The sequence below is a fragment of the Apiospora aurea genome (assembly GCF_038362705.1).
Source record: "Apiospora aurea strain CBS 24483 chromosome Unknown utg000007l_segment0_segment0, whole genome shotgun sequence".
Classification (NCBI taxonomy): Eukaryota; Fungi; Ascomycota; class Sordariomycetes; order Amphisphaeriales; family Apiosporaceae; genus Apiospora; species Apiospora aurea.
The window spans coordinates 891,080-904,356 of NW_027117394.1; the positions used below are offsets into that span (position 1 = coordinate 891,080).

Consider the following 13,277-nt stretch of genomic DNA (forward strand, 5'->3'; position numbering starts at 1 on the left):
ATGAGATCATGTCTTGTTTGGCTGCTCATACTGGGCACCCCTTGTCACTTGTAGGAGTATTTTGTGTTGAAGGATAGAACCTGCCGTTTCTTGAGGCCAGGTTGATTACTCGTGGCCACCTTGTTTTCCAGAGACTACTCAGGACGTTCATTCACGCAAAATCATGTCGATATAGGTAGCTACCAAGGACTGGAACACGCGTAATCAGGCACACGCGTCACAGTCTCGTACAGCTAAAGAGAGGAACATTTCATGACTTCCCCATCCCCTTCTTACGTCGTGTGCTTCTTGTATTCATGTTTCTCCACAGGAATAAATTTCTAGAATCCATAGTCAACCTGTGGAGGACTTTCATAACCCATGTGATGAAACTCATGCCTGCGACTTGAGCTGGGACGCCACTCCGCCTAATATACGAAATCCTTGATAGCCACTCATCTCGCCCCTTTACTTCCACCCAGCCACCCGCCGCACGCTTGCCGACTTTGAAAGCAGTCCATGGCATCAAGCAACGAGCGAAGGCGTCAACTATAGAGATAGGGGCGCGGACCTTCATGTCCAGGTTCTCCGGTAACCCAGCCTTTGTGTCTTCTTGAACCCTGGACCAACCACCACGCCTACACTCCCAGGGAGTCCGGCCGGGTTTCCAACTCGGTTCTGTTGGGCATTGTGCATGGTGCCGATCCCGGTGGAGAGCAACGAAAGAGCGAGCCTTGGAATCTGCGAGGCATCGCAACTATGTATATACCATGCTCGGACTCGGTCTGACCTCATCTCGGATCCGACATCCAGGGATCACCGGAGTCTGACTTGACGTCAAGCAGCAGGGATCCGAATCCTAGGCTAGAATCAAACAGCTGACAATCTTGCGGCTCCCATCACCTCAAGCATTCAACTTGGCAGCAGATGGCGCAGCTCGTATCCTAACCCTTGCCCCACGAGGGATGGACATTCACTTTCTTGAGAGGTTTCTTCGTCTCCAAATATACTATGGCACCACAGAACGCTTTTGAAACATTGTGTATTGTAATTCTCGTATGATATGCTAAACCGCCAACCCTAGTAGGTCCGGTTGCGTCTGGGTATTTTGTGTGTCCAGTTCTTGAGTGTGGTTTCCGCTGTAGAACATGAGATTAAAAACAACTGACTAAATGATCATGGATATCGGCTCCAACATACTTGGTGGTACGGTAGGTAGGTGTATATATACAGATAGATGGCAGAAATGTTGCATGCCGAATGAAGAGCCGGGAATCGGGGTTCAGTACCCTCTGAACGTACTTCGCGTTGCGCCCCCGCTAAAATCATAAGAAAAAAAAGATTAAAACCCAAACATTACAAGACACACCCTCTCGTTCTCACTCTCACATTATTGTGTCGTCTACCGTGGTCAAGGCCTTGATCAGGATCGCTTCCTTGACAGCAGAGAGGATGTACTGCATCGCGGCCTCGCCGCCGCCGTCGACTGTCATGCTGCAGGGCGAGATGAACAGCCTCTCGAGATTGCGGGCCTGGAAGCCCTTGAGAACTTCGTCGGCGGCCTTAGGGATATTGACGTTGTCGCGCGGGTTAGCCGTGTTGCGGACAGTCCAGAGTGGGGGCACGTTGAGCAGCAGGATGATGGACGCCGCCGCAAACCACTGCGAGTTGACGACGGCATTGAGGAGCTCCATGGTATCGCGCATCACCTCGGGTTTGTCGTACTCCTCCAGGTCCACCACGAAGACGACGAAGCGGGCCTCCTCGAACTGATGGATCCACTTCTTCCATTTGCCGGTGAGGCCACCGATGTCGAGGAAGTCGACGCCGAGCTCGCGCTCGCGAATGTCCGTCTTGGTAATGCCTCCTGTTGTTGAGGCGAATGTCGTTGCGTATATGATGTCCATTCCGGTGGGAACGTAAGTCGGCATTGTTATCCGACGTAAAGACGAAAAGAAGCTGTGATAGTCAAGTCAGTCAAATGCCCCAGTCATGAGAGTACGAACCGGAAAATGCGCCTGCGTTTCGAGGATGGCTTACTATTCTGCAGCTCTGGGCCAGGATGAGTCTTTCGGCTCTTTGGCAATCGTAGCCGATGGCGAAGGTTTCACCATGCTTGCGATGTGAGGATCCTGAAGGATGTTCTCCAACGCGCTGTAAAACCTCTCATCCAACTCGTCGGGGAGCCCGGTGTCGACGTCGTTGATGCCACCGTTGTAATAGCTTTCCAACACCTCAACGTAGGCCCAGAGATATCTTGCATGCGTGTTGACCTGCTGTTGCCGCATCTCCCGGATGAGCTTGTGCGTGTATCTCCTCACCAACTTCAAAATCGTGGTCCGGTAGTCGTACAGTTCCTGGCTAGTGTACGACCTCGATTTGTCGAGCATCTTGGCCGCTGTCAATATGTGTAGTCGTGAGTCTGAGCCGAAAAGTAGTGCCTTGTATTGCTGCTGCTGCCTCTCTTTTCTGTAATCTTCTTTCAGGGCGCTGTCGATCGCAAGCGACCGTTTCTGGTCCTCGCTCTTCTCGCGCCTCTTGCGAAGGAGCTTCCATTTGCTTTTTGGCGGACATGACACTGTTGGAGCGGGCCGGTGCAAGCCAGCTGCCCGGGCGGGAACTGGTGGGTGTAAAGGGGCTCTCCGGCATGTCGTCCGTGAACCTGTCACTGCTCTCTAATGAAGTGGGTGTAGCGCCACTGACGATATACTTCTCATTCGTATCTGTGGGGGTGGTGATGAACTTCTCCTGTGTCTCAACCGAGTCAACGACGATCTTGCCATCATCCTCATCGCGCGGGAAGAGGATAAACTTGTCATTCGGCTCAACTTGCACCTGCTCTGGGATGGGCTCGGCAACAAACTTGTCGCCGTTTATCACTGGCGACAACACGCTATACCTTCCACCCCTCGAATGATGGCCATTTACTCTGCCGGCGACAGCAGAGCTCTCGCCGTTTTGGACGGGGTGATGCTCCTTGACATCGGCCAGTGACCGTTGCCAGTTCGGGTCCGTCGGTGGTTGGTAAGGTGGGGCCGCTTCCGTCGAGTTCTGGATCCAAGTCTCGTATATCCTAGATACGACAGGTCCGTTACTAAAGTCGGATTTAAGCGACGGTCGTGGTGTGTTGGCAAAACCGGGACTGGCCATGGCGGTTGATGAAGAGGGCGACGATGCGCTCATATTGGGGTTCGAGTAGCGGGGCGCAAACAGGGCCGAGGTGTCTTCTTCTATTGCCTGCAATGCACGTTTGGTTTGTGGTTGATCGAGCAGTTCTTTTTGTTGCGATATGGCGGCACTGTGAATTCCATCCAGTTCAATTAGCGACACGTTCCGGCGGGGGATGCATTACATATGCAGTGTTCGGTGCATTGCCGACGACATAACAGCTAGCTGGCGGGTAGCAGCAGCAACAGCAGCAGCAAGCAGCATGGCATAGGCAACGAAAGCCAAAGCTAATGATGGAGAGTTGGAAGTGAGTGGACTTACGCATTGAATGCGCCGAGCAGAAACATCAGAGCCGTCGTCTGCTGCTGAATCATGGGTTGCGACTTCTTCAGGCTCCTCGTCCTCATCAATCGCAGCAGCTTGTTGGGCATGTTATTGCTGACGACGGTGTTCTGGTGGATCTGGGTGACGTCCGAGTCGACGTTGGCGATCAGCAGGCGGCAGCAGATCAAGCAGCGGTCGAGGTCCATGACCAGCTGCGAGTGCAGCTCGGGAAAGCCGACCGGCGACGCGGAGAAGCCATCAATCCAGTCCTTGATCTGGCCGAGCGCCGTGCGCAGCGTCGCGAGCTGGTTCTCGAGCAAAAGCACCGTCAGATCGGCGTCCTGCCAGTGTCCCCGCACCTCGGTCGTATTGGAGATGGTCCTGTCGAGCGCACTGAGCATGCTCGAGAGCGTGCTAGCCGTGGTTAAAATAGTAAGTGGATCCATGGCGCCGGGTAGGGGCTTAGGTGGTTAAGGGAACTAATAGTAGTGAAGGAAAAGGCATTCGTATAAGAACAACCTGGGGGGAGAGGGCAGCGACAACTCTCGCGATGCATCCAATCTTCTGTCTGTCTGCCTGGTAGTTGAGGGTTGCTCCGTTATGTCCACCTAAGTAAAGTAGGGTTAGTTAGGTAGTAGGTAGCAGTAAGATCAAATGTAGGTAGTAATCACTCCGGTTCGGGTCAGAGTGGCAGGCAGGCGTGGCAGGTTGGGTGATGACAAGGGACAAGGGGGGAAGAGGAGAAGAAAGTGCAGGCAGTCGGGCCAGTAAGTGAGAAATGGAGTGCAGAGGTTGCCAGGAAATGGAGCTGCTGACGTTTGAGGGATCAATACAGTATGCAGGGCATGCAGGTGGCAACCACTTGAAGCGGACTGACTGCTCGAGGTATGCGAGGTGTGCGAGGGTGTACCGTACTCGAGAGTTGCTGTGCCGCTTCTGCAGGGAGTGGTCTGCACTGCTCGCGCACTTCTCGGGCGCGGATCGTAGCCCGAAGAAGTTGTAGGGGTGGTGCGACCTCTGGTCCAGTCATACCTACCTACTGCTAAAAATAATGCTGGGAAGCAGAGTTGCAGATGGCCATGATGGGCCTGCAGATGCGCGCAGATGCGACTATGTTTAAAGCCAACTAACAATGGGGGTACTGGACCCGAATGAGATATATTAAACCTCTAGCTTCCTCGAACATCGTGAAGCGGACCGTGATGTCTTTTGGTTGCGTTGCTGGTGTTGGTTCGGTTCCGTCAGGTCAGTGCTGGAGAACCATGGAATTGTCGCGAGGTGCCGACCGCAATATCCACAAATCGGATGGGCGCCTGGGACGATCCCCGAGAGAGTCTTCTCGAATTGCGGTCGCCTTCGAATGAACCATATCATGTCTGAAGAAGTTCGTTGTTTCACTACGTTCTTGTTTCTATTCGTGGGGCGTTCCCATCATGCACTCGGAGTTGGACCTCGAGCCAAGTAGGCGACCACTTCCCAGCTCGCAGTTACCTAGGTAGATAATGAGAGCAGTGGGCGACGACAGGCATGCCCCGTTGCAGCAGGATGAAGCGAGTTAGATCGCATTCGCACTCTTTTTGCTGACTGTCGAAGCTCCAGTGCCCCAGTGCAGCGTAAGATCTTTCTGGTGAGGTATATGAAAGACCCTTTTTCCACATGGAATTGTATTGAGCGCCGCTTGGACCCTGAAGGCGGGCAGTCATCACACTAAAGATTGCTTACTCGGTCGGTGCTTGGGTGTTGTCGATATCCGACAGGTCTGCGAATACGGAGGCAGGACCATCTCACTAATCGTGAGGTATGTAGATTCCAAACCCCTGTAGAAAAAAAAGGACGTCGCGTCCGTCCCCCGCACATGGCTTGCTCTTTGGCTTGCACACGGCGGCTACACTCAGGACGGCGACGCCTCTCCCGTGCGGCGATTGGTAAACGACCGAATCGCGTATATTGCTTCTGGCAGATACGGCGTAATGTTCTAGGGCTGAGGGAGGGCGGCGGGCGCAGCTTTTGGCGTGGGCGCAGTTTTGGTGGTGCTTGGCTGTGTGCCTGTGCCGGTGTCTGTGTGTCTGTAAGCTATGGTGCGCAGCGCGTACATAATACGAGGGAGAGAGCTTACAAACATACCTACTTCTTGCAATGCAATGATGTGTGGTGAGACAGAACCGGTCGGTAAGTTTTTCTGGTGCCGCGCCTGGCTTGCTCAGCTCTCTCTCTCTCTGTCTCGGGGTCTCTAATCTATCTGGTGAAGGAGCCGCTACCCACGTGTGATACAGCACGCGGGAGGATTCTGCCATATGGCAGTCCTGCACATCATTTCCCAAAGCAGGCAAGATTTAGGGCGGGAAGGCATCCTTCAGCAACGCTCGTTTAGACGAACAAAGCCTGTGGCAGAATCTCAGCCATGGTTGCACGGGTTGGGTTACAAGCGCGCCCGCTTCGGGGGGCCTGCCTGTCTTGATCAATTCTCCCCGCGGCGGGTCTTCCTCATCGGGCTATTTGGCACCATGCTCGTTCGGGCAATCGGTGGGATGCTTGGCAGGGGAGGGGCAGCCGAAAAAACTCCTGGCCGGCTGGGAGGGAAGTCCTACGCACAACAATTAGCCCTGGCGGCCTGGACTGGGCGTTGGGGGGGTCGGTCGGTCGTCTTTTCTTCGGGCATGCTATGCTGCTGTATGTAACTACCCGCTACATAACCGATCCTGTCGGAACTGGATGGCCAGATTGAGCTAATCGCGCTGCGAAAGCCGCCGAAGGATTTCGAATGATATCATGCCGTTCGTCATGTTGGCCTGATTGGGGAGCGAGCTCGATGGAACAGATGGAACAGATGCGACTTGACACCTCCTCCCATGCACGCATCCATGTTCCATCACAGAAGGAAGGTGCTGCATAGCGTGCCTGAATCCCGACCCGCACCACTTTGCCTGCTTGCCTGCTAATCTGGCCCCGCAATTTTCATCCGGCCTAATATTTTAGGCTCGAATCTGGCAGCTGCTTATTCGCAGTTTCCCTGATCGCCCCTTATTCGTCTGAAAGAACCGTTGCGCTTAAACCTCGAAACCCACGTGGCATGGGATGCTGGTCCCAGTCAATAATGAAAAGTCCATGGCTCGAAAGACTCCATCCAAAGAACCGGGGTGGGTGGCTTAAGATTGAGAATGGGCTTGTGCTAGCGATCAGCTCGGGTGATGGTGCGACGACAAGTGCCCAATCAGTAAACTGACGATAAGAGGTGTAGCCCTGAGACTGGACGGCACATGCAGTGTCCTGACTACATACGCAAGTATGCGGCGCGGTCCTGCGTCACTGGTTCCTGCATGCTGTGCTTTTTTGAAGGATAGTGTATTAGAACTGCCATGGATCTAGGTTCGGATGAAGACAAAAGGGCAAGCCTTGGCCGGTAACCATGAAGGATTCGCGGTCACAGCTCCAGTGGCTGCCCAATAGTGATGAAGCAAGAACTTGCTGAACTCTTATTAGAGATTGGGTGGGTAAATTGTAACAAAGGAAAACGTGTGTTTTACATAATGCAGCATACAGAACTACCTGAAAACGAAGAGGGAGAGAAACGATCTATTTCTAATACATATACGTGCATACGTGCCGCCTATATCTCGAGTTGATACATCTCCCGTCTTTGCTCTGCCATAGTTGACCACCGATACAAACCGCGCGATACAGGGACTATATACTCCAAGTTTCCCTCAAGGCCACCCAGTCCCCCACCCCCCATCAACAGAAATCAACTGCCCCGTAACAAACCCAGCCTCCTCCCCCACCAACCACGCCCCCGCCCCCGCGACCTCGAGCGGCATCCCCTCGCGCTTAATATGCATATTCCGATACAACTTCTCCATAACGACAGACCCCCGCGTCCCCGTTTCCGTATCGATGGGCCCCGGGCGCCACCACCCTGATCGTGACCCCGAGCGCCCCCCCAGCTCCTCCGCCATCGAGACCGACATCGACGTGAGGGCCCCGTACACCGTGAACATGCGGCGCCCGATCTTGGCGGCGACGCTGCCGATGTTGACGATCCGCCCGCCCGGCTGCGACATGTGCGGCAAAGCGGCCTGGATCAGCGGGAACGGGGCCCGCACGTTGTTGGTGTGGAAGATGCTATCCCAGGCGCCGAGGGGGACGTCGGCGATGGCCGCGTGGGTGCGGGAGATGCCGGCGTTGTTGATCACAATGCCGATGGGGGTGGTCGCGCCGAAGGCTTCCAGCGTGACCCGGACTATTTTGGTGCCAAAGTCGGCGCTGGCGACGTCGGCTTGGATGGCGATGACGGCTTTGACGCCCATGTTTTGCAAGGGTTTGTCGAACTATTTTGCCCCTTTTGCGGACTTGTCGTAGTGGACGATGATCTTTTATGGACTTTTAGCAGCTTCCCGACCATCATTCCTGGCCAATATCGAACGTCACTTACGCTTGCTCCTTTTGTTCAGCGAGAGCCACTGCGATAGCAACCCCTGACGCCATTGGACTTGGAGGACCCAGTCACGACTAGGCACGTGGGAGGCCAGATGGTGCTTCCTCGTACTTGATAAAGGAGTGTGATGGCTCGGGGTGTAACATACTCGCCGTCTTGCCGCTCAGTTGACCTTGTTTTGCCATGGCGGCAGATATGACGAGTCTTATAGGGATGACGGGAGACGATGGAAATCAATATGGGAACTTCTTGCGGTGAATGACCGCAAGGTCAATATGTAGAGTACTGTTGAACTTGGTGTACTCATTCAGCCGGGCACCCAACTTGCTGCGACGGTCTACCTGCCTATATATACGAAATCGTGAGCTTTACCTACTTACTACATACAACCAAGCCCCAGAAAATCATCATACAAGAGACGCTCTTCTTGCAACATACATACACTGCTTCTTTCGATTACGACACCAGACACGTCCATGTTTGCTAAGCACGTGGAGCCGAAGCAGGTGCGCAGCGCGGCGTATGCCGTCGAACACTCGGACGATAATGGACAACTTGACGATGACTGCATTCAAGTCACTGATATCCCCGGCCTCTTTCTGGGCGAAGCGTGATGGTTTTGCCCGAGCCCGATATCAGCGCTTTCGGTAAAGGGACATACATTTCCACGTTGAGTAAAAGTCCCACCGCGGGGCCTCGCTTCGGCCAACAGAAAGACAGAAACTTAGATAAACATATACGGGGAATATATGAGCTCGGGTGTTCTTGAGTATGTAGCTAACTGTGAATCCAGATCGACGTTTGATAGATGCTACAATCCCTCTTCCTCACGAAAATGACAGGTCCCTGTGTAATATCTCATCATGAATGAGCAGAGTCTTCGTTGTTGGGTGACAGTGACACCGCTGCCCCCTACGACTGGTAGCGTGCCGTTTCTCTTTGTAGGGGCCGCTGCTTGTGGATGTGCCTACTTCGCTGCTGCCAAGTCTCCCAGCCCCCCGCTGGCTCAAGCCCCAGAAGCCAGCTGAGGTAGCCAGGCGCTCAAGCTTCACAACTTGTTCCCTCTCGACCACCAACGGCACCCGCTCCTTCTTGTATATTTCGAAATCTGCATGGCGGCCTGTCTGATAGATGATCTCGCACATTCCTGTCCTTGGAGGGCTTCGCCACTTGTGGTACTGTTAGAGTCGTAGCTGCTTCTGCGGTCGCCAGTTAATAGTGGTTCAGGTCGCGTCACTGCGCCAAGCAACAGGGCGAGATCTGTCACATATCCAGTACAAGTCCGCTAACATATATTATGTCGAGGTTGCCGTAATACTTGGCCGGTGTCGCAGTCATGCAAGGTATACGTCATACATGGGCACAGTCGATATGTCATGTATAAACAACCACCGACATAGAATTTGGGGGCATTGGAGTATAATACCTTCTTTTTGAGTCGATATATGTTGAGTTTGCTCGGCTTTGAGTCACTTGCTTCTGCTGGCCTGCACTGGTATGAGTCAAAAAGCAAAAAGAACAAAAGGAGCCAAGACAAGATGCAGGCCTCATACCGCCCAGTAAGCCCTCGGCTCCGCACCGTAGTCCCTTGACTCCGCGCTCGCGACGGGGCCCATCACGGCCCTCCCCCCTCGTCCTTCGCCAGCGTTGGCGCGGGCACGGTCTGGATCGGCCCCAACACCATGTCCTGGCTGCCCTGGCCGGAGCCATCACCTGGAGCACCACCGCCGCTCCCGCCACCGCCACCGCCACCGCCACCCCGTTCGCACAATGTCGAGGACCCCGTCCGACGCGACGTGCTCGGGTGGTAGTAGTTGCTGCTGTCCCAGGAGCCGCCGCTGCCGCGTCCGGCCGGTGTGCCGCTCATGGCGGACGCCGAATGCTCGTTGCTGGTTATGCATTGGATGACGATAGCGCTAAACAGTACTATTGTAGGAAGTGATCCCAGGTCAGCTTTGCTTCTTTTCTGGTTTTGTTGTTCTTGTATAAGGCGGAAAGGGTGATGTGGGGAAGTAGAACGAAAGAATGAAGAAAGCACAAACCATCGGCACCACAGCAAAGCAGGCATAACCAGTATGGTTGGCCATCGAAGACCATTTGCCCAATAAGATTCCTACCCGAAAGGATGTCCTTTCGCATTAGCTTCGTTTTTCTTTATGAGCGACGCTGGCAAAATCAAGGGGTCTGAGATGATGAAATGTAACTTACGACAAGCTGCTGAGCAGCGTGCAGCATGTGCCCAAGAAGGTCTTCTTGGTTAAACAGCGGAGCTTGGAATCCAGCGGCCCGTGTTTCGACGAGTTTACGCCCCGTAACCAGCCATGGAATGAGTGGGATTGTACAATGGGCCGGAGGAAGAGGGCAGTCAAATAGACCTGTGATGATACCACTGTCAGTTTAAGCCCCCGCGTACACTGGGGAAAGCAATGGTGCCCACATTGATGATAACATCGACGACGCAGATGCAGATGAGGATATCGTGGTTTACGGCAATCACGCAGAGGCCGTCTGAAGTGATGTCGTTGGCGTGGCTGTTGATACCCAGAGCGAGTGGTCAGTGAGTGTGATTCGATCGATGCAGATTGCGAATGTGGCGAGGATGGCCTTACAATGCGAGTAACAGGACCAGGAAGACGAAATTGGAAACTATATGAGCCAGTTAGCCTCCTCGTCATGATGAGGCGCGACAGTGACTGTCGCAGTGTGTGGAAGCCGGGTCGAACTTGCCCAAAATGAACCCGAGATGGAACAGGTATAACTTGGATTTCAACCTGCCCTTCGTGGTGCCTCGGACGATATGCTGTTCCAAAACAAAGCATAAGCGACTGCCCATCATTAAGGGTGAAGGTGAAGCGGAAGTGATATGGACACTCACGGCCCTGTCAACCAGGAAGAGGTAGATGAGAAGCTTGCTGGAGAGATAGGCCGTGATGCACAGCAAAATGGTCGCCCTGCATACTCGAACGTTGTCATTGGCGTCCAACGTGAACTGCGTCAGCGACGAGCCGAGCATGAACAATAGCGAGTCGGCGTATATGGCGATGACCACTAGATTCGGCGCGAACGTCTGGGTCAGCAGGTAGTTCCATCGAACGGAACAGGAGGCCGGCGACAGCAACACTCTTGATTCACTATCGTATTGCCTTGCCATGTAGAGAGGGACGGGGTGAGGCTTACGCCATATTATGTAGGGGACACGGCGCCAAGCACGAACAGTGGCACAACGGTAATCTGGAAAATGATCGTGAGCTACCGCCAATCTCGGATTGCAAGAGGACGCAGAAGTGCCAGATGGGTAATTAGTTGGGGAGGCAGTTGACCTACAGATGAATGCGCAGCAGACACTACTGCCAAAGATGACGAGAAGGAGATTGACAATCCGACCAGCCACGGTCTCGTGGTAACCGGAGAGGTCGAATCCAAGCATGCTCATGTGGGTCGGCGTGCTACCATAAAAGGTATGTGATTTTGGGAGTGGGATGTAGAATGTCGCATCGCTGGGGGAGATATCGAAGAACTGCGACCTAAAGGGGCTGACTCGTTGTTGGACGACGACACATTTGGGTGTGCTGCAGTATTGTCTCAGACAAGAATCGATGAGACCTGACTCCGCCAGTATCAGCATCAGCAGCAATCCTTTCTTTGCCTCTGCTTTAGAGCACGGGAGAGACCAATGTCTGGGGCCCGTCCGGTGTTCCTGCGTCGGACCAAGATTTTTATGATGATGCTGGGGTGATGTAGTATTAATCGTTCGCCACGGTGGGCTGACATAGCCTGTACGCACCCGAACTGCACTTACGCTGCTGGTCGAAGTTAAAATTTGGGGCTTGGAGCATGATTGAATACACGCATCTCGAGCTGGCCAGCTTTTCCACGGAGCAATACTCGGATAATGTCAACCAGCTAGATCGACGGGATCGAGCAGATCGTCTCGGTGCCCAGGCCCCCCGAGGACACACCGTTGCTACCTAGCCTAGAGCTGGTTCGAAACAACAGCCAACTGCTCTCCCACGAGTGCGAAAGAGTGTATCCTTGCCAAACCACGCTAAAAGGAAACCGGGAATCATTCTCGCGAAAATGGGGGTTGGGATCAGAACAGCAGCTGTGGATAGAATTGCATCCGCCTCCACGATCGTGGGGAGCTCTCTGTGTTTATCAATGGCAACCGGAGCCTTGATTCCTGAACCCGACCGTCTTCTTCCTGGAGCCCCCGGGCGAGTTTTGCCACTCGCATTATCCAGCCCCCATTTGAAATGCGCCCGTAGACTGCCCGCTATAGGACGAATGGCCCGGATCACCGGAGTAAACGAAACAGCAATCCCGCCAACCCCATTAGCACGCTCCCCGCGGCCCTAAGAACGGGTACGGTTAGTTAGGATGGGGGCTAGGCCCGGGAGGTGTGTGCCGCAGCGCTTTCTCGACTACAACCAAAACCACAATCCCCGCCCTTTCCCTCTAACCCGCCCAAGAATTCCCACATACACTGAGAACATTAATTTACATGACTCCTGTCTCCGGATCAAATAGTCGGGACCGTCAAGACCCAGGCCTCGCGCCCTCGGCCCTTCGCGGCTCGAGCTGTTTGACCTGCCTCCCCACGTCGCTGAGGTGCCCCGACAAGCTCCCAAGCAACCTCTTCATCTCATCCGCGACGGCCCGCCGCGGCGCGCGGCCCTCCATCACCTGCGCTGAGGGGGGGTCGATGACGGACTGAAGCCAGAACGGGCCGTGGTCATCGTCATCGTGTTCATCATCATCATGACCGCCCCCGCCCCCGCCCCCGCCCCCCGCTTCCTCCCTGAAAGTCCAAGTCTTCGTCCTCTTCGTCCGGTGGGGAAAGGAGGAAATTGGCCGGGGGCGGGGAAGTTTCGGGGATTGGGGGAGTATAGTCCATTATGTTGTGGGGTAATGTCGGTGGTATAGCAGTTCCATCGAAGGGGCTCATCGACAGCCCTTCCTCCCCGAAAAACATGCCGGCCGACGACCAGGGGGCGGCGGTGCCGTTGGCCGACCGTGGCGGCGTGCTGGGGTACTCGGGCGAGATGTGTTTGTTGGTGGAATCGTCCGTAATGCCAAACAGGCTTTCGTCCAGGTCGATCAAGCTGTTTAGCGAAGCGCGGTCGGCCGGCATCGGAATCTCCAAGGGACTGGGACTCGGGCTGCGGCCGCGGCCATTCGACGTGTTGTTCTGATGATGGCTGTAATTGTTACCTGCCGTGGAGCGACGCGGGCCTCGTCCCGCACTGCTGCTCCGGGGCAAGGGCGGGACGTTGCTCGGCCACCGCCATTCCATCTGGCGCTGCTGAGCGAAAATGGATGTGGTATTGCTTCTGATTGGTTTGGGCATTATTCCGTTCTTCCCTGGCGGCTGCGG

At 54.5% G+C, this 13,277-nt stretch overlaps 4 protein-coding genes across 4 annotated transcripts; all 4 read right to left on the reverse strand.

Annotated features, from left to right (window-relative positions):
- Positions 1-1,364: 1,364 nt before the first annotated feature.
- Positions 1,365-3,917, reverse strand: PG986_010571 (uncharacterized protein; the record flags this gene model as incomplete). Its single annotated transcript, XM_066846793.1, has 4 exons — positions 1,365-1,938; positions 2,020-2,469; positions 2,552-3,277; positions 3,469-3,917. 4 exons carry the CDS (start codon positions 3,915-3,917, stop codon positions 1,365-1,367), a joined length of 2,199 nt encoding a protein of 732 aa, XP_066696284.1.
- Positions 3,918-7,175: 3,258 nt separating this feature from the next.
- PG986_010572 (uncharacterized protein) lies at positions 7,176-7,775 on the reverse strand (the record flags this gene model as incomplete). Its single annotated transcript, XM_066846794.1, has 1 exon — positions 7,176-7,775. One exon carries the CDS (start codon positions 7,773-7,775, stop codon positions 7,176-7,178), a length of 600 nt encoding a protein of 199 aa, XP_066696285.1.
- A 1,743-nt stretch (positions 7,776-9,518) lies between these two features.
- On the reverse strand, positions 9,519-11,739 carry PG986_010573 (uncharacterized protein; the record flags this gene model as incomplete). The annotated part of the gene is made up of 7 exons (XM_066846795.1): positions 9,519-9,869; positions 10,317-10,434; positions 10,513-10,549; positions 10,598-10,703; positions 10,779-11,134; positions 11,228-11,506; positions 11,703-11,739. The coding sequence occupies 7 exons, from the start codon at positions 11,737-11,739 to the stop codon at positions 9,519-9,521; spliced, it is 1,284 nt and encodes a 427-aa protein (XP_066696286.1).
- A 920-nt stretch (positions 11,740-12,659) lies between these two features.
- PG986_010574 (uncharacterized protein) lies at positions 12,660-13,250 on the reverse strand (the record flags this gene model as incomplete). Its single annotated transcript, XM_066846796.1, has 1 exon — positions 12,660-13,250. One exon carries the CDS (start codon positions 13,248-13,250, stop codon positions 12,660-12,662), a length of 591 nt encoding a protein of 196 aa, XP_066696287.1.
- Positions 13,251-13,277: the final 27 nt, after the last annotated feature.